At 41.7% G+C, this 18,715-nt stretch overlaps 2 protein-coding genes across 4 annotated transcripts; one reads left to right on the top strand and one right to left on the bottom strand.

The window, feature by feature from the left end:
- Positions 1–645: 645 nt before the first annotated feature.
- Positions 646–8,091, bottom strand: RAD1 (RAD1 checkpoint DNA exonuclease). Of its 3 annotated transcripts, none has more exons than XM_044431352.1 (6): positions 7,395–8,091; positions 6,263–6,530; positions 5,089–5,197; positions 4,554–4,845; positions 2,471–2,569; positions 646–1,998 (listed from the first exon to the last, which is right to left on the bottom strand). In XM_044431352.1, exons 2-6 carry the CDS (start codon positions 6,455–6,457, stop codon positions 1,815–1,817), a joined length of 879 nt encoding a protein of 292 aa, XP_044287287.1. In that variant the 5' UTR covers positions 6,458–6,530; positions 7,395–8,091; the 3' UTR covers positions 646–1,814. The 3 variants fall into 3 exon arrangements, with proteins under 3 accessions (XP_044287287.1, XP_044287286.1, XP_044287288.1); XM_044431351.1 differs by having other exon boundaries at positions 7,313–8,091; XM_044431353.1 differs by having other exon boundaries at positions 4,554–4,812; positions 7,313–8,088.
- Positions 8,092–8,781: 690 nt separating this feature from the next.
- BRIX1 (biogenesis of ribosomes BRX1) lies at positions 8,782–17,593 on the top strand. Its single transcript, XM_044431349.1, has 10 exons — positions 8,782–8,959; positions 10,193–10,304; positions 11,180–11,223; positions 11,502–11,572; positions 12,458–12,507; positions 12,729–12,802; positions 12,878–12,928; positions 13,936–14,037; positions 15,612–15,740; positions 17,145–17,593. Exons 1-10 carry the CDS (start codon positions 8,804–8,806, stop codon positions 17,406–17,408), a joined length of 1,053 nt encoding a protein of 350 aa, XP_044287284.1. The 5' UTR covers positions 8,782–8,803; the 3' UTR covers positions 17,409–17,593.
- The last annotated feature ends 1,122 nt before the right edge of the window (positions 17,594–18,715 follow it).

Raw genomic sequence — 18,715 nt, forward strand, 5'->3', positions numbered from 1 at the left:
AAAGTTGGAATTTTGAGGAATGCATTCCCTTCACTGTGTTTACCTGATCAAGTAAGAGTCTTACAATATACACACAACAGCTTCTAGTTAGAGCTCAACAAACTGAGTGAAGCTGCAGCATTATGGTTCTGTGTAAAAATAACTAATTTACTCCAGCTTAGCCAGTACAGCTCACACTTTGAGGAACATTATATTGCTAGTCAAGAATGCAAATCTGAGCCTGACTGTTTATTGCTTGGTAACACTTCCTTAAGAACAAGCAAAACAGAAATATAATTTAAACAGTTGAGGGCACAATCCCCTGCAACACAGACAAAGGCCAACAACTCTCACCATGCCCAAGCCAGCTATAAACATATATATAGTTATGTGGCACCTTAAATAACTGACTACTGTTTTATTTAATGTGGTGTTGCTGCTCCACATGAAGGAACTTATAAAAACTGTTGGGTAAAACCTTTGTTTCCTCTCCTGCAGGATTCCTGCTCTCCATGAAGGGACCAGATATACAAAGCAAAAGACAGAGACAATGCTAAATTGGTCAATCCCAGAACTCTAGGCCAATGGTCACCTAGTCACTGGAACAAGAAAGGCAGACCTGTAACATCTTCTCTGGATCCCTGTTCAGCAAAGTACTTCTAGCACTGGCTTCTACTGCATTTTTTATTTCACATGTGAACTGGAGATTATCAAACATGCAAATACAAAGGCAGAGGATTGGGAAATTGGCTGCTGTCCCAGGGACCCATAATTATGCAAGGTTATGCTTTTCTTGATTGCTTCCTTATATCAAAGAAACATTTGGGAGCCTTTACCTCCGAAAAAAATCACAGCTCTTCCCCCCTCCCACCCCCCCACACACAGAGGGGTCCAGCCTCTCTATACTCCATCTGCTACCCACAGCAATGAAGCAGGTGGTCAGCAGATGCCTGGAGGGGCAGAGATACTATTTTGCAGGTATTCAAATTAGAGGTTACAATGTCTAATTTGCTAAAACTCACCAGTCATGGATTATATTAGTCATATATTGGTTACTGAAATAAATTATACAACAATACAAAATTGAGTTGTTTTCTGCCATTCACAAACCTGTAAGTCATCTAATTTACGTTAAATGTTATATTGGTCAAGGTCCTTGGCTCCCACTTTAGTTCCAGCCCTATATTGTGATGAGACATTAGAAGCTTTGACAGAAACATTGTCCCTTCCTCCTACCCTTTTTCTAGCATTGTGTGACCAGGCGGAGGCATTCTCCCCACCACCACACCTAGCTAGCTTACATCCAAGTATGTGGCAATGAAGGTCAGACAGACCGCCCTCGTAATGTCAAACCTGGCCAAGACGATTCTCCAGCCACCACAACCCCACCAAGGAGCCAGCCACACAGAGGCGCTTCATCCATCTGCACCAGAAGTGGTTGACTCATAGCCCTCCACATATTTCGGCTGACAGTTCCCATCCTACCTCAGCATGGACAATCTTGATGACAGCTCATGGGAGCTATAGGCCAAAACTCAAGCAGAGCCACACATTCCCACTTGTGAGGCATTGTTCTTCCAGAGAAAGACATTTCTAGTTGAAAAGGATGCTTGCCAGCCTGGGCAAAATTGAGTTCTCTGTCCTAACAGACTTTGCTTCCATTGGACTTTCATCCTTTACGTAAGGAAGACTAGAGTATTATTCTGTTTCTCCTGCCCTGCTCTTTCCCAACTGATCTTCTGGGCAATTACTCTGAATACTTTCATTTTTAATTGAATATCCCAATTTTGAATAATTTTAGTGAACGGAGAAAGAAAAAGAACTCGGCATGACAGTTATATTTCTGCTGCAGTAATGTCCTCATCGGGGGAACAGTAGTATTCCACAAAACAGATCTGTCCATCTTCATTTCTGATCATGTATTGCAATGAGAGAAAGCCTCTGTTATCTGTTCGAATAGACACTTTGCATGATAAAGCCAGTGCTTTTGTAGATGGCTTGAGTAATGATATCTTGTATCTGAAAAGCAAATATGGCCTGTTATAATAAGTTATATATAACCATAGCTATAAGTTCAGCTTATTGCCAATTGTTAGATTCAAACAGATTAACAAAATGACCTACAAAAAGAATATTATACAAATATTTGGAACGTCGTATTTTCCTTTTACGTTGCATTATCAGTTCAGTGATCCCTTCCATCCATGGGACTGGAAGAACAAATGCCAAATATTATCAGCAAGCTCAGAAGACAATGGCAGTCAAGTTAGTATAAGAAGAGATATCCTTATTGAAACTTCCCCATAAAACATCCAGCATAGCCTCCAGTGAACAATACAGATCACACTTCCAGCAAAGCACATGCGGCTGAGTTAATGCAAATGAGCCACCACCAAACAAGAGCAATTTGAACTCAAATTATGAGCATAAGACCAGTGAGATCAAATGGGTGTTGTGTGACTATGGATTTATATAATTTGCTTCAGTTTACCTGTTCGTCTGGGTTTCATTGCAGTGAAAAGCTTCAATTAGATCTGAATCTTTAGGGTAGTCCAGATGTGCACTTCCAGCATTCCCAAAAGTAGATAATCTAAGAAAGAGAGAAATGCACAAGATTAGCACAAAGATAGCTTTTTACAGTGGTGGCAAAACAAATTGAAGTAGTTACTGTGGCAAAAGTGACTGAACCTTAACTATGTTCTATTTCAGATGAACGACTTCTTCTTGAGTATTTTGAGGCTTATTACATCCTGGATCTGCTACTAGTCCTGTCACTGGACTATGTTGCTTAGTATCAAAGTGAATGAGGGTTTGTGGGCATCTGTTGTTGCACCTGCATGATGCCAGCAACAAAAAAGTATCATGACTTGAAAAACTAGACCAATCTGATCCACTTATTTCAGAAGCAAGTCCTGCTTTGCTCAACTCTCTGATGATTAATAGGGAATTGTCCTGAGGAAATACGTATAGACTTATACTCTAAAAGCACCACCTTAAGCAGAATTATTAGACAAGGAATCCCACTGAATTCACTGGAATTACTTTTAGATAATGTCATGGGTAGGGCATTTTGGAGGGCCTTCATTCATAGGTCACCAAGATGACTTAACAGCCCCTAACAACAATTTCTAGGCACCCTTGTTTATGCTGCACAAATGTTTTTGCCATTGTATTATTCATGCATTCTCAGTGGATTTTAGTGTTGCTTACTCCAAAAGGATGTGTGATTATTTTTAATGGATAAAAGATGCATGGACAAGACTTCAATATGTAGTTACTACATCTTTGGTAAGCATGCAATATATATAATGTGGATGCTGATGTCTGTTATCTGTTGAACAGAAGAATCCTGCTCAAGCAATTAAATTTGATGGCACTAGCCCTTTTTGATGAACTCTGCGGAGCCAAGGTATTAAATATACAGGAAGACATCATCTCCTCAGAAGCAGGGTATCAATCATAATTCACACACGCTCTTCCTATTATTCACACTGAGAGGAACATGCAAAGCATAATATACATGAGAAATAGTGACCCATTCACAGCTGTCAGTGTAATGTCTGCAGTTCTTGTATGACCACCCTCTGAGCCACACATTCCGAAGCCATCCTGCAGACACCAGCAGAACTGATCGACTTCAAAAGTAGTAAGGAAGGTGGCTAGAAGGGGAAGGGCCTTCTCAGCTATGGCACCCCAATCATGGAACCAGTACTTCAGGGAGGTGCGCCTGGCACTGACTCCTCATATGTTTCACCACCAGGTCAAAACCTTTTTATTTTCCTGACATTTTAATTGCTGAATGGAAGATTCTGGTTTTATACTGCTTTTTATTCATACAATGATTGGTTGCTGTGGATCAGTTATTATGTTGTGTATTATTATCACTTATTGCTTAATTGGTGTTCATTTTGCTTGAATATTTGCATACCCTGTATATGTTGTGGCCTTATGTTTGATGCAATTTTAAATAACTGTACACTGTTCTAGGAGTGTTTACTATAGAACAGTATATAAAAATTTAAAAATACACTGTAAGAGGCTATCCTCACACAGCAAAGTTCATGGTGGATGTCAGACCTGAACACAGGTCTCCTTGATTAAAGTCCAATTCTCTATTCATAAGATCATCCATGGATTTCACAAGGACATAAGAAGGGTCATGCTGGATCAGGCCAAATACCCTCTCTAGTTCAGCACTCATGACCAACAAGATACCCATCACATACCAAATGCAACATGTATAAAATATGTTTTGTCTATTTTGTCTATTTTGATTGCAAAAGTAACAGCTCTTCTCCTTTCCTTTTAGGTTGAAATCCTATAAACCCTTATCAGGAATTAAGTCCCACTACATTCAATGAAATTTACATGCAAGCAGATAAGGAGAGGAGTGCTCTGTTAGATGACAGGGACTCAGCTCAGGGCATTGTGCATGTAAGGAATATGTTTTGTCACTGAACTATGACCCATGCCCAAGATGGATGTATTTATGCCAGTATGCAGCTTGAACTATGTTTGAAATGATGGATACAGTATTTCTAGTCATTACTACCAAGCTAGATAATTTTTTGTACCTGAAATATGGCTTGTCTGGAGACATTATAATTTGCAGCACATCACTGGTCATATCCAGTTCAGAAAATGCCTCTCGAAGCCCCTCCGACTGCAAGATAATTTTGTTTACAACATTTGTGCTGCAGAAATCGAAGTCAAGGAGCTCTTCAGGTTCTTGAGTGCGGATTTTACACACAGTTAACACACCTCCTTCTTCCAAGAAAAGTGTCAGAGGATATCCATAACCCTGATAGCACAACCGAAGAGCAGTCTGAGTTCCTGAAGTGAGAAGAGAGAGGAGCCTTCGGTATCCTAGAAGAAGCACTTACGTTAGTCCTACAACTCCTATTCTGAATATAAACGGACTTCTGCGAAAGGAGTGTGCTGCCAAACTGCCAAGGGTTTGATCAACCTGTTTAGCATATGCACCATCTGTTTAGTATCAAGCATCTTAATTTAGAATGTAGCTAGGAGTGTATGGGGAAGCTGTGCAACTGTGTTCAACAGAGAGCTACATCTAGCCTATGACGCATCAGAACATGCACGCTGCCATACCTGGTGAAGAACTTGCCCCAAAGATGGTCAAACAGTCTAAAAGGATGGAAAGGTTGATTTTGAACATGACAGATTCTTCTTGTACTACAAATTCTTGGAAAATCCCTGCCTGTAAATTAGAGAGAGAGAGAGAAAATGTGAAGGCAAAAAGGTGAAAAAACGGCATCCTCACAGAACAGCACTCCCCATCTTTAAGTGATATTCCTGTGGCAATTAAATTGACAATGGGCATGTTCTTGGAATGCAACTCCCTTTCACAAGGCAAAGATCAAGGAAGAGAACAGAGCTTTACAAAATGAGGATCAGACAGAGGATGTCAACTTCTAACAAAAGAGAACTAAGCTCTAGAAATAAGCTTTTAAATTTCTTCCTATTCTTATTTTTATTTCATTTGGGACATTGAGTTGGATTAAGATTTACTTGCAAAAGACCAACAAAATTCAATAGGACAAGTCTGTCCTGACTTAAGTCGTGATTCCAATCTAGCCTACCTCATAGGGATGCTATGAGCATAAACTGCAGGCGAGAGAGAAGAGAATAAATATATTCAGGCTTGAGCTCCTTGTAGGAACAGTGGGATAGAAAAGTACAAAATAATACATAAAATACCATATATAGGATTTAAACCTGAATTGAACCCATTAACTTGACTAGCAACGGTTTAAAAGCAAGAAAAAGGATGCAATAAAATGAACAGAGTGTATTAGTGCCAGACCACATTAAATTAGCAGCCTAAACCTAAAGATATGCTATCAAAAAAAGATATGCTACAATAAAATAGCACAGCAGAGAACTGCACTGACATTAGATGTTAGCATCATTTAGATGGAAGATATGTATGCCCTAAATTCCTCCCCTCCCCATATACAAATTGCAAACTAGGGCAACTGCCTATATATTTCCAAAATATTTTTTCTCTTTTGTGCATGCTGCACAGAGAGAACTATCTCTTAGTCATGTTAAGTATAACATTTGCCACAGCTGGAAGTACAATATAACAGCTTGGGACAATGCAGTTGTAGTGCTCATTTAAATGTTCTTTGTATTGTGGAAAGCAAGACCTGCTGAGAAGCTACAGAAGGATCCTTTTAGTTTGCCAGAATTCTGCTTTCCTTCCTTCAGCTGAACCCAAATCTCTGTTATGATTAAAAGAAGTAAAATAATGCCAGCTAACCTGAATAAAAGCATTAGCCTGCAAGCACTTTGCATTTTCCACTGTGACCTTGAGTCCATTTGTAGTAGCAAAGCAGGTAGCATGATCTTTGAAATGAATGGCCTTCAGGATATTAGAGAGGTTTCGGACATTGTCAAGTGTTGCTACCAAAATATTCTGATCCTCGCCTGTTTCAGGCTGGGTTGAGAGGGACATGGCCTTGATCTATTACCCCACACTCTCTTTCGCAGGAGCAAAAACAAGATCTCCAGAAATTTTCAGTGAAAACCTGTAGAAGTCAAATTACATTTCAGTTAACTGGAACAATGATAAATTAATGCAACATAAGTATCATTAATTATATTAATGATTATATCAATGTAATCACAGAATATATTGTTATATTAATTTTTAAATGAGGAGTCACAGAATGCATTTGACGAACTCCCTTTGCAAAAGACAAACAACCTTGCCAAGATAATTTGCTTCATAGTTGCTACAGCATAACAAGGATAAATTGGCTTACAGTTGGAACCCTGGCTGCTGCCCTAGCAGAAAAACACAAGTGACAATTTCTGGGTTGCAAAACCATGCTTCTCTGCCAAATACAACACTTTTCTCTACTCTGCCCATGTATATGGCCAGTGCTCAGTTGCACTGTGTATGTGCCATCAGGACAACCTTCTGATTTATGGCAACCCTTTGAATGAAAGACCTCCAAAATATCCTCTCCATGACAGCCCCATTCAGCTCTCCCAAGTTCAAGGCTGTGGCTTCCTTTACGGATTCAATCCATCTCCTATTTGGTCTTCTGCCTTTGATTTTCCCTAACAGACTTGTCTTCTCCAGGGAGTCTTGCTTTCTCTCGATGTGTCCGACGTATGACAGCCTCAGTTGCGCTCGCTGTTAAAAGTCATTGCTGGCCCTTAGGATGGGAGAATTAGCATGACCTAAAGCATCATTAGGGGTCCTCCCCACCCCGCAGCCCAAAGTCACTACGCTCATCCACCCTGAGAGCACGTGCTTTTAAGAGAACGGTGACAGTTAGAAAATCAACAGGAGCAGCTTTACCTATACTTTCTTCACAGAAATCAGCAAACACCTGCTGAATTTCCACTCTGTTATTCAATTGCCAAAGGCACACGACTCTCACCAGAGGAACTCAAATGGACAGCGTGGAGAATGCCTCAGACTGAGAAACAGTCTCAGCCCATCAGAAAAATGCAGCCAACTTTCGGAAAATACCGAAGACCATCCCGCTTTACGATACGTCGTAACAGCCCGCTCAATCTACAAGGGATACGACTGCAAGAGTAAGATCGAACTTCTGGTACAAATGGAACCCGCAATCCACCATATTTTATTCTACAATTAACATCTCTGTAGGCACCGCCATTTTTTCATTGGTAGAGCAAAGAGCTAGGATTTGGGCATTCCCATAGAGGTCTCCCTTCAGTAGAAAGGTTCCAACCTTTATGGTTCTGTAGATCCTCATTTATTTTCTCTGCCCTGTACGGGATAGAGGGCTTCCCACAGAAACAAACGGAAAAGTCCAGAATCGTGATCCAATTAGAAACAAAACGCAATAGAAATCCTGAGCGGAGTTCGTGGTCTTTCTAACTCAGGTCTAAATTCCTGTGAAACATGTTTTAATTCTTATTAAACGATTAAAAAAACTTGTCAAGAACCATGTCTGAATTCGCTATTAATATTGCAGGGTAGAGGCGATACCAAGCCTAGTTTGAATTTCCAGTCACAAATCTACTTTCACAAAAGAGCACAAGCGCTGCAGCATGTTTTAACTGGAAAACTATCCTACAGCTCCCCAGCTGAGGAATGTTGGGAACTGTAGGTCTTATTTTCTGACTAAACATGCATGGGATTGTAGCCCAAATTGCCTTTTCAGTCTCCCTCTAGACACAGTTCCAAGCTTGAGACCTGAAACGTTGCACACCATAAACTTAAAATTGTAAAGTGTACCTTCCATTTTTAAAGAACCAATTCTACGCATGTTTAGGCAGAAAAAATGGCCTACAACTCTTATCCAGGCTGGGATTGTAAAATATATTTTTTCTAATTATGTATCCTAAATGTTCAAACACGGAAAAAGACGAAAACTACCCCAGATGAACACTTGAAAAAAAACCCCACAGAATAAAGCCTGATTTTAAAAGAGCAAAAACTCCCTACTTGACTTTTAACTTTTGCTTCTAAATGGATACTCTGCTATCCTGTCACACTTATGATAAAATCCTAAATGTCGCCGTTGTTTTCTGTGGGAAGTCTTCACTTACTTTCCAGAGAAAGGTCAATAATAATTTGCAAAAGGATAGCCATATTAACCTTCTGTAGCAAAAACAAGAGAGTATCGCGAAAAAGACAAATATATTTTTTCGAATTGCAGAATCTACACTACACCAGGAACTAAACACACTTCCACTAATACCAGCACAGGAAGCGTGTGTCTATAAGCCCGTGGAGAGGCGCCCGGTAAGTCCTAGAGAGGCCCGATTAGTGAGCGACTTCCGTTTGCAGAGGTGGGCGGAGCTTGAAGGGGCAGCAATGGCGGCGGCGAAGAGGCAGCGTGGGCCCGGCAAGAGAGCCCTGGGGGGCCCGAAGAGAAAACGCGCGAAGAAAAGTTCGGGGGAAAAGGAGGAGAAGGAAGACTCGGTTCCTGCGAGCCAAGATGAGTATCATGTACCACCCCCCGTGTCGCAGGTAGGCTTCCTGGGGGCTTGGGCGCGTCGATGTCTCCGTGCATGTGCAAAGTGGTTCTTGGAATACAGAGTCATACAACGGATGTCGCTCTTGCGGCCCAGTGTTAAGAATGTTTACCTGTAACGAACCGTATTCTGTTCGCTGGGGATTATTCCATGGGTTGGTGTAGATTGGAGTTGTCGGCTAGATCCGGGGAGACCCAGGTTCAAGTTCCGACTCAGCCGCAAAGCTTTCTGAATGGCTTTGGTCAGTCGCTAACTCTTAGCCTAGTCTGCTTCCGAAGATCGTTAGGAGGCTGAAATAGAGAAAACTATCATGTGCACTACGTTATGCTCCTTGGGTGAAAGGCAAGCTAGGACTATACCAGATAAATACACCGGTTATAAACTGTAATTTCCAGTCAGGGCTGGTTCGAGATATTTTGTAGTCTGGGGCAAAAGACATAAAAGGGCATCACCTCCCCTCATTCAGAAGCACACTGGATTGCTACTGAATGTGCATTCAACATGGCTTACAAGACAGTGTCTTTTGCCACTCTTATGGCAGTAGCCCTGTTTTGGGGGTGTAGCACAGCCTTGTTCTCCAACAGAGGGAAAGAGTTAGGGAGCTTAAGGATCACCTGGGAGCTGCTGCCTGAGCTGATTGCCTCATGGTCTAATAAGTGGTGCTCCCTCTGCCTACAATCACTGTTTTTCTTGGTCAAAGTTTGATATGGGATTTGCCCCTCATTTAATTTCTAGTTGAGATATACTGGCATTTAAAATGCCATGAGAATTTTTTGTCTACCATGCTTGGTCATGCTGTGTTTTCCTTGTGTAATAAAAGAGATGTAGCTAATTTAAAAAATGTTCTGGAGCACCTGGCTTTCTGTTGTTTTCTGAGTCATTGGACTGAAAGAAGTGGTCTTTGACAGGTGGGCTGCAGTAATTTGGCAATGAGAGAAAAATGTGCATATGGTCAAAGGCATGACTCTGTTGTGTGTGGGGGGGGGAGCGGGGAGGGTTTTGAACTGAGTAGGTCCTGTTGCTGGATACATTGTCCATTTGTCTAATACATGGGCATTTTTATGGGAAAAAATGCAAAGCTTAGTTTTCTGTTTGAAACTGGTTTCTTGTTGAAATATTTGTCCCATTGCTCCCATTTTATTGGTTAATATCAGAGGCCAAGATACATCCTGGGTATGAAGTTATCTGGTTCTTTTCCCCATTTCACCACAACCCTTCTGTCTTGCAGGGGAAATGGAAAAACAAAGAGCGAGTACTCATTTTTTCTTCCAGGGGAATAAATTTTAGGACAAGACATCTGATGAAAGACTTGCGAACATTAATGCCCCATTCTAAAGCAGGTATTTGCTGATTATTGTTGTTTAAATCCTTTTTTCTAGTTGGGCATCTGTGAATATAATAATGAACTATGTAAAAATGACTGATTTTATAAAAATATGTTGATATATAGAACAAAGCCAAATTGAATTAATTATTGTGAAATTAGGCACATTACTGTCTTCTGTTTGTGAAAAGTGTCTTACCTTTTGCTGCAAGACAGAAAAAATATAGTAAATATTGTACTGGCACAGTCTCTGTTTCACTTGTGTAAGTGCACAGATTTTCCCAGTCTGTGTATCCAAGGCCACTTATAAAACAGCATTTTTAAAGCACTAACTGCGTTTGACTGGAATGCATAATACTGTACCCTCTCTGTACCACAATTTGTGGTGGGGGTGTTACAGAAATTTATAGCTGTGCAGAGTGTCAAAATCAAGTTTACTTGAATTTAGTGTTACGGCGCTTCTTTTTCTAGTGCCTTGCAGATTGTTGCCCCCACAGAGGATTATGGGGATGGGGAACAAAACTGACTCCTGGGCCAAGCACAGTTGCCCAACCTTTCATTAGAAATCTACTGACATGCAAGACTAGTGCTTGGTAAAAGGAGCTCTCTCTCCTGGCAATGGAGTGATCCAAGGGGCCTCGGCTTGCCCAGCTGTTAGCAGTTCATGCTGTTACTGTCCAAGGCCAGCAGTTCTTAGCTAGATTTCCTTGAAACCACCTTTAGTTATAAGCTGGGAGCCCAGATCACTCCCTCATCCCTGACAGTTGAACTTTCAGGAAACTGCCTAAATTTAGGTTAACCCTTCACTGCCTCCCCAAGACTTTCACTGCCATAACCCTGTATTATACTAATCAAATAATTGGTTAATGTATGTTTTCATTTGTGTTCTAGACACCAAAATGGACAGAAAGGATAAGCTGTTTGTCGTTAATGAGGTATGTTGCAATTCTCTATTTTGTCTGTGGTTGCTCAGCTTACTGTTTTAGCTGAGTGAAAATGTGAATCCAGCTCTTCTCCATCCAATCCACTGACTTTCCATTGTATGCTGAAATGGCTGCTTCCTGAAAATGTAGTAAATAAAGCATTAAGAGCATGTGTGAACTGCATCACCCTTGTTGAGTCTCATGATGCTTAGAAGATTAAGAAAAACTGTTTCTTCTGAGTAAATCTGAGTGGTTCAGATTCAGTAACTTTGTCTTCCTTGTTTATACAGGTCTGTGAAATGAAAAACACCAATAAATGTATATTTTTTGAAGCAAAGAAGAAGCAGGATCTGTACATGTGGTGAGAATAATGCTAACATTAGAGGATTTTTTTCCATTCTAATTTCTAACATCCTTGTGGATAAATATAAAGGGTAAGGCAGGAATGGGGAATATCCTAGTCATTTGTCAGGCATCTAGTTATTCCAGGTTGCCATTCTTGAATGCTGATAATAGTAAAGGTGGGAGATAAGGAGGAAAAATACAGCAAGTCAGAAGGAATCGGCTACCGGGCCACATTTACCCCCACTACTCTCAGTTCTCTCAAGTCTATGCAAGAGGTTAGATCCAATCTTCCCCAAGCCTAATGCCCTCCAGATGGCTTGGACTTAAACTCCCATCTACCCCAGCATGAACAGTGGGTGGGAATGCTGGGAATTGAAGTCTGAAACATCCAGAGGGCACTAAGTTGGGGAACCAAATTAAATGTTCAAAGAGCTGCTTTTTAACTGGCAGGGGGCTGTCAGAAGCAGAAATTAGGTTCCTAGGCAGCTTTTAGAGTTGGGATTGGTTCCTGAAAGCAACTCCCAAGACTTCTTTTCTTGGAGGGGCAGCAGGGGAGAGGGAAGAATATCCAGCAGGCAGTTTTCACAGCACAGCAAGCCCTGACTTCAGAGGTCTGAGTCCTGAAGACAATGCATGTGGGGCTGCAGGGGATTCTGGCCAGCATCCAGAATATGGCTTTGAGGAGCCATAAAACAAGGAGCCAAAAGCTTGCAAAGACAAGCATTTCCATCAGCCAGGCAGGGGCTTATTTGCATCACTTTCAGGCCATTCTTGGAGAAAAATCCATTTCATGTGATTTCCCATAGTTTAACATGACTCATACGACTTAACATATGGGCCAATTAGTAACTGCAAGAAAAAGATGAACGTTTCTCCTAATAATCTTTCTTACCTGTTTCAGGCTTTCAAATGTACCCAATGGGCCATCAGCCAAGTTTTTAGTACAGAATAGTAAGTTTATATGTCTGACCAAATGACTTTTATTGCTGTCAGTTATTTTCAATTAAGTGTTTGAACAACAATGCAATAACATACTATGTTACTGTTACCAAGTATAATTAGCTGCTACACTGCTGTGTGTGTTGCAGTATTTTAAAAGTTTTTTGGTGCTCTAATTGACTAAGTAAGAAACTAAGCAACTAACATTGCATAACTGCTTAATACTGTTGCAGTTCACACACTGGCTGAGCTGAAGATGACTGGAAATTGTTTGAAAGGGTCGAGACCACTGCTGTCTTTTGACTCTGTGAGTATTGATTTGCAAGTTACTGGGCTGTTTTCCATTACTTTATTATTAGTAATATTGATCTTTTTCTTGCAGGCTTTTGACCAGGGGCCACATTATGCTTTGCTGAAGGAGCTGTTTATTCAGGTCAGTATCTGGCTGCTCATGTAACAGAAAAGTTCATCTTTAACAAATCCTGATTGCTGTTGCTTTTGCTAAGGACAGCACATTGGTGAGGGCATTTTCTCGGGTCCACAAATCAGAGGGTGTTTGTTTATTTATGTATTCCATTTTTATAGTGCCCAACAGGCTAAGCACAAATATACCTGGAAAATCTACAGTCTCACCTCTTGAACCTCCATGCATTTCTTTGCTAGTGCCAAGTTCAAGAGGTTGAAGTTGGAGTCTCTGTGTGAAGACTGTGCTTTGTTCCAAGAATAAGGATGGTGGGGTCAAGCAGTTGATACGGCTCAATGTGCATGCGCTCTGCAAGCCTCAGGGCTACTCTGAGCAGAAAGCAGCCAAAAAAATAAAAAAAATTGGTGTGCTTTCTTTTATTAAATCCTCTCTGCAAAAAAATGCTATGCTACCATATTGGCAGCCCTGAGGTGGTTGTATATAATGAAAGGCACTACTCCATATGTTGGATAAACCTAAATTCCTGGTTCTGCCAAGGCCTTATATTTATGCTGCAAGCTTTACTACATGCAAAACAATACTCATATTTGCAGGATTGGGTCCTTAACTGATTATAGTAACAGAACGATGGAGGCTTGAAACTTGAAAAACCTGGTTGATCGTTCCACGTCCTCTTCTACTGTCAAAAGCTTCCAGTTTTATTGTGTGCTGCAGCTGATGCCTGGACGTGTCCTTTCAGCTCCACTTCACTGTGATATGAGCATGCTGGTAGAAGGGATAAAGCCACGTTGTGGCAGAAACTAAGAATGACCAGGCTATCAGTTACATTGCACTTTCAGTCTAGAAACTGCAGAGATGTACTGTTTTTTGATAGCAGGGAGTATTAACAGCCTAACCATATGGTAAACTACTTAACAGCCATTAACAGAATAGGAAAAGGGAATACATGGGTTAAGCACTGCTAAATCTTGTAATTCCCTTGATGCTCAAAAAAGTTTTCATGTTTCCCCCACCAGATTTTTAGTACTCCACGGTATCATCCTAAAAGCCAGCCTTTTGTAGATCATGTCTTCACATTCTCCATAACAGACCACAGGATTTGGTTTCGAAACTACCAGGTTAGTTGCTTTGCTTGTGAGAGGTAGGCGAGAACTGTGGCTTGCACCTCCTGGCATCCATGCACAGCATTTCAAACTGGAGATCGCCGCGTGAATATTGGCATAAGCTGATTTTGTCCGGCACAAAGTAGCCTTTGGACTTAGTTCAAAAACTCAGAATTCCTCCCGGGGTAAATCTGATGAACTGATAGAACCCCCAGTCTGCACACACCTGTTCATTGTTCTTAGTTTATTCTTAACAAGTTGAAAGGCCTGCAAACAAAGACCCACATTTCAAAACACGGGGAATAGCACTTTCATTGATCTAGTGGCATAGCCAGCCATTTTAATGGCAGTTAGGAATTCAGAAGAGCTCCATAACAGACTTGAATGAGCTCAGCTTTCTGTGAATTCAGTCCACAATTGCCTTAGTTGTGTGAATTACATGGATTTGGGGACTGTTTTTTACTTCGCATAATTTCACCCAAAGGAAAAATACAAAAAAGCCCCGCTCCGATTTGTAAATGTGCATCCCCTATTAATAAAACATGAAAATGTTTTTGAGGAGAATTTGTGTATTTTGGAGAGCTGCACAGATTGGGTAGTGCAAACACATTTGCATGAAGTCCAGTTCTGTAAATGGGCAGACAGTAGAAAAACATGCACCTGAAAATCTGCAAAATTCAGAAGAGATGTAACAAGTCCATATATACCTAGTGGGAGCTTCCCAGGATAAAGGAGACTTTTGACTTACCACTAATGCAGGGGTGGGCAATTAATTTTCCTATGGGGCCACATGAGAAACTTTGACAGTTGTTAAGGGCCGGACCAATACACTTACAGCTCTGCTCAATATATATCTCTATAAAAGTAGTAAATGAAACATTACAATGAAAATGTGGAGCACAGAACAACACTATTTAATGAATATTCACAAAAACATTACAGTACATGAAAAGCAATAAATTCAATTCAATTTTACTTATATAGCGCAAATTTACAACATATGTAATCTCCCAGCGCTTAACATACGAATTAGAACAGAATAGAGCAACAGAAAACTTAACAATCCAAGTTGCCTTTGGATTCCTTGTAAATGCATCCAGCTTTGTTTGTTTGCATTACCTCAGTTTTTTTTTTTTTTTTTTTGTTCAGTGAGAGGAATCTAGTCTGTTTTGGACTTGAACGATGATATATATTTGCATTGACTTAATTTGCCAGTGACCACCTGCGGGCCAGTCAGGGTTAGCCATCGGGCGGATGTGGCCCGCGGGCCGTACGGTGCCCAGGTCTGCACTAATGGAATCCATCTTCTTGCTCCTTGTTCCTATCTGGGGCCTGACTGGGAGGGTTGGAGCCACTGAGGTCAAAAGCTGTCAAAATGCCATTTCCAGAGGGAAACTTGAACTTGTGTCAAGTACATTAAGGCAGCTCTTAGATGCTTCGGCACTTGTATGGTAAAAAAAAACCCCCAAAAAACTGTTGAATGAATACAAATGTTCAAGGTCCTATTTGGTGGGATATGCAGACCTCTGTATTAAATATCCCAAATATTTTTCACTGAAATAGCAAATAATGTTTTAACTCTCTCACAGATCATAGAAGAAGATGCAGCCCTTGTAGAAATTGGGCCCCGCTTTGTTTTAAACCTTATCAAGATATTCCAGGGCAGCTTTGGAGGACAAACGCTGTATCAAAATCCTCATTACCAATCTCCAAATATGGTAATTATTTCTCTTTAACATATGCATTAGATTGGCTGATACCTGTGACTTGGCTGTGGACCCAATGTTTTCCCCCATATACCAATTTAACTCACCCCCAGAGGAAAAAATAAAATATAGCCCATGGCTCTAACATTTCCAGAAATGTGTCATTACTCCATAAGAGGTATAAGGAACGGGGCAGTGAAGTTGCAGACGTGCAAGCCAGTTGGGCAGCGCAGTCTGTGTTGCTGCACTTCTGTAAAATCCCATGATGCTTCACTGTAGCAAGGATCCCAGTGGCAGGTCCTGTCCTCCCTTGCCTTGGATAGCAGGCCATAGCATACACTATGAAGTTGTACAAGTGGCTTGTAGATAATGTACTCCACAGCTTGGGAGTGCGCCTTGACCCAGAGCTGTCACTGGAGTTCCAGGTGGCAAGGAGTGCTTTCCTACAACTTCGACTGATCCATCAGCTGTGTCCTTACCTGGATGAGCACTCCCTAGCAACACTGATACATGCTCTGGTGACTTCCCGCTTGGATTACTGCAACGCGCTCTACATGGGGCTGCCCTTGAAAACGGTCCGGATACTGCAACCAGTACAGAATAGAGCTGCCACATAACGCCGGTCCTCTACCAGCTCCACTGGCTTCCAGTTGAAGTCCGGGCCCAATTGAAGATGCTGGTTTTGTCCTATAAAGCCCTAAACAGCTTGGGACCAGGATACCTGAAGGAACATCTCCTTCCTTATATGCCCTCACGCCCCTTAAGATCTATGGGAGCAGCCCTGCTCTGGGAACCCTGAGAGAGGTTAAAAGGTCATCAACTTGGAGTAGGGCCTTCTCTGCTGTGGCGCCCAGATTCTGGAATGTACTTCCCAGAGAGATACATCTGGCATCAAGTTTATACTCTTTTCGGTGCCAGACCAAAACCTTTTTAATAGTATTTTAAAATTTAACAGCTTTTTAGTCCCTCTGGTGAGATACTGTTTTGTTCTATTATTTATTGAAATTGTTGCTTTGTTTTTAAATATTGCAAGCCGTCCTAAGATCTTGTATAATAGGATGGCATACAAAAGCTTTTAATAATTAAAGTGACCTGCAAAGCTGAGATTTGCTTTTAGTTGACCAATGCTAGCACAGTAACTGAATTGGCGAGGAGGAGATATGCTCTGTCACTGAGTAACAAACTGGTCTGTGCAGGTTTTGTGTCCTGGGGTCAGTCTGTGGTACACTCAGATAGCTTCTCTGAGCTCTACTCGAAACACTGAAGAACCACCAGACTGTAAACACAATGCTGATGTCTTGATTCTGTGACATGATACAGGCAGGCTCCCAATAGTGCTTGTTCTTCAGCTGTGACAGAAGGAATGTGCATTTCTGTGAACTAATTTATTAACTCATTTTATCTTTCCGGTTTCAGCATCGGCGGGCAATACGGTTGGCCACTGCTGCTAAATTCAGAGAAAAGCAGCAAATGAAAGAGCTACAGAAACTGAAGAAAAAGGAAGAGAGGCCACTTATTCCTGAAGATCCCACAGAGCAAGTTTTTGCAACACCAGCTGAAGAAAAGCCAGTGGAGGTACAACTGGTGAAACCGGAGCCAAAAATTAATTTGAAAAAGAAAAATAAACCACACCAGCGTGAAAGGAAGCTGAAGAAAAAGCTTGGTGGAATTAGAGCATAGACTATTGAAAGGGGGCTGAAATTCCAACCATGACTTGACAATGTGGATGTTTAATGGGTTTTTACTCTACCTTTTTTGATAAACTAATTTGTGCATAGTTTTTAAACTGTTACATGTTGTCAGCTGATTTTGTAATATTTGCCAAATATTTCCAGTAGTACCCTTCAGTAAATTTATTAACATGGCTTCCAAAATGCTTATTGGCTTCAAAAATGAATTAGTGTTACATATAAAGTGGCTTTAGATAAGGCCAGTTGTTGAACTAGTGCAGAAATATAGCTACTACAGAAACAGCCCACTGGAATAAATCAATAATCCGTTGGACCAGCCATGATACCACCGGGAAGAAACAGAAAAGGACAAAGTGGAAGAACTTTTAACAATGATTAAGAAAATGTAGGCTAGAGCTGTTTACGTTTTTGCTCACATGATTTTTTAAAGCTGCAGTTAGAAAATAAGTGCTGGTAGAGTAGGTAAAAGTCTCTCTTGTATTTTCCCTGTTGCTGTCCTGATTGTCCTGGTGCAGCTCTTACCGGATGCTGTGTGTTCCATCCCATGCTGCTGGTGCCCTTTATTTTTGCATAACTGGTTTTAAGGTAGGGTGTGCACCCACATGCTCCAAGTGAAATTCTGCAGCAAGTGAAGACTGTCTAAATTAAAATGTGTATTTGCCTACTTTTGGATTCCATTTGCACCCTTTCAAACACACACAAACATGAAGCTGAATTATGCAGAAGCTTAAAGCAGGGATTGTCCTGCTCAAGTTTCTTGTACCAGGGCATGAGGTTGTTTCCCGTTAGACTTAGCAGCAAGACTAAAGCATGACCACGCCCCCGTACTCGTCACTGTCTCTTTAATATGGTTCTCACGCACAATTTTACAGTCGAGAAGCCCCACGGGCGGCTTCGTTTTTCCATTCTTAACACACTCGACGTTGACACAGTGCCGAAGCCGCGTCCTTCCACGCCTCCCCCCGCCCCGACGTCTCGCGGGTCGGCTCCGAGCATGCCCGCGTCCACGGCGATGCGCAAGCCCCGGCCCAGTGCCTCGGAACGGTCACGTCTCCCATGTTCTCAACCATCAAAGCGCCCACCCCGCCCTTGTGAATGTTCGCCACGGCGAAACACAGGTACCCCCCCGCGCTCCCGCTTGCGAGGTTCGCACTCCGACCGTCTGGGCCATGGCTAGATCCCCCCACCTACAACTGCGGGGGGTTCGCACCCGTCGGTCTGAGCCGTCGAAGCCGCCTCCACCCGCGCTGCTTCGGAGACTTCCCGCCTCGGGCCGCCCCGCGCTGGGCCGCCGCA

Source organism: Varanus komodoensis, unplaced genomic scaffold (genome assembly GCF_004798865.1).
Source record: "Varanus komodoensis strain SLA01 unplaced genomic scaffold, ASM479886v1 scaffold22, whole genome shotgun sequence".
Lineage (NCBI taxonomy): Eukaryota > Metazoa > Chordata > Lepidosauria > Squamata > Varanidae > Varanus > Varanus komodoensis.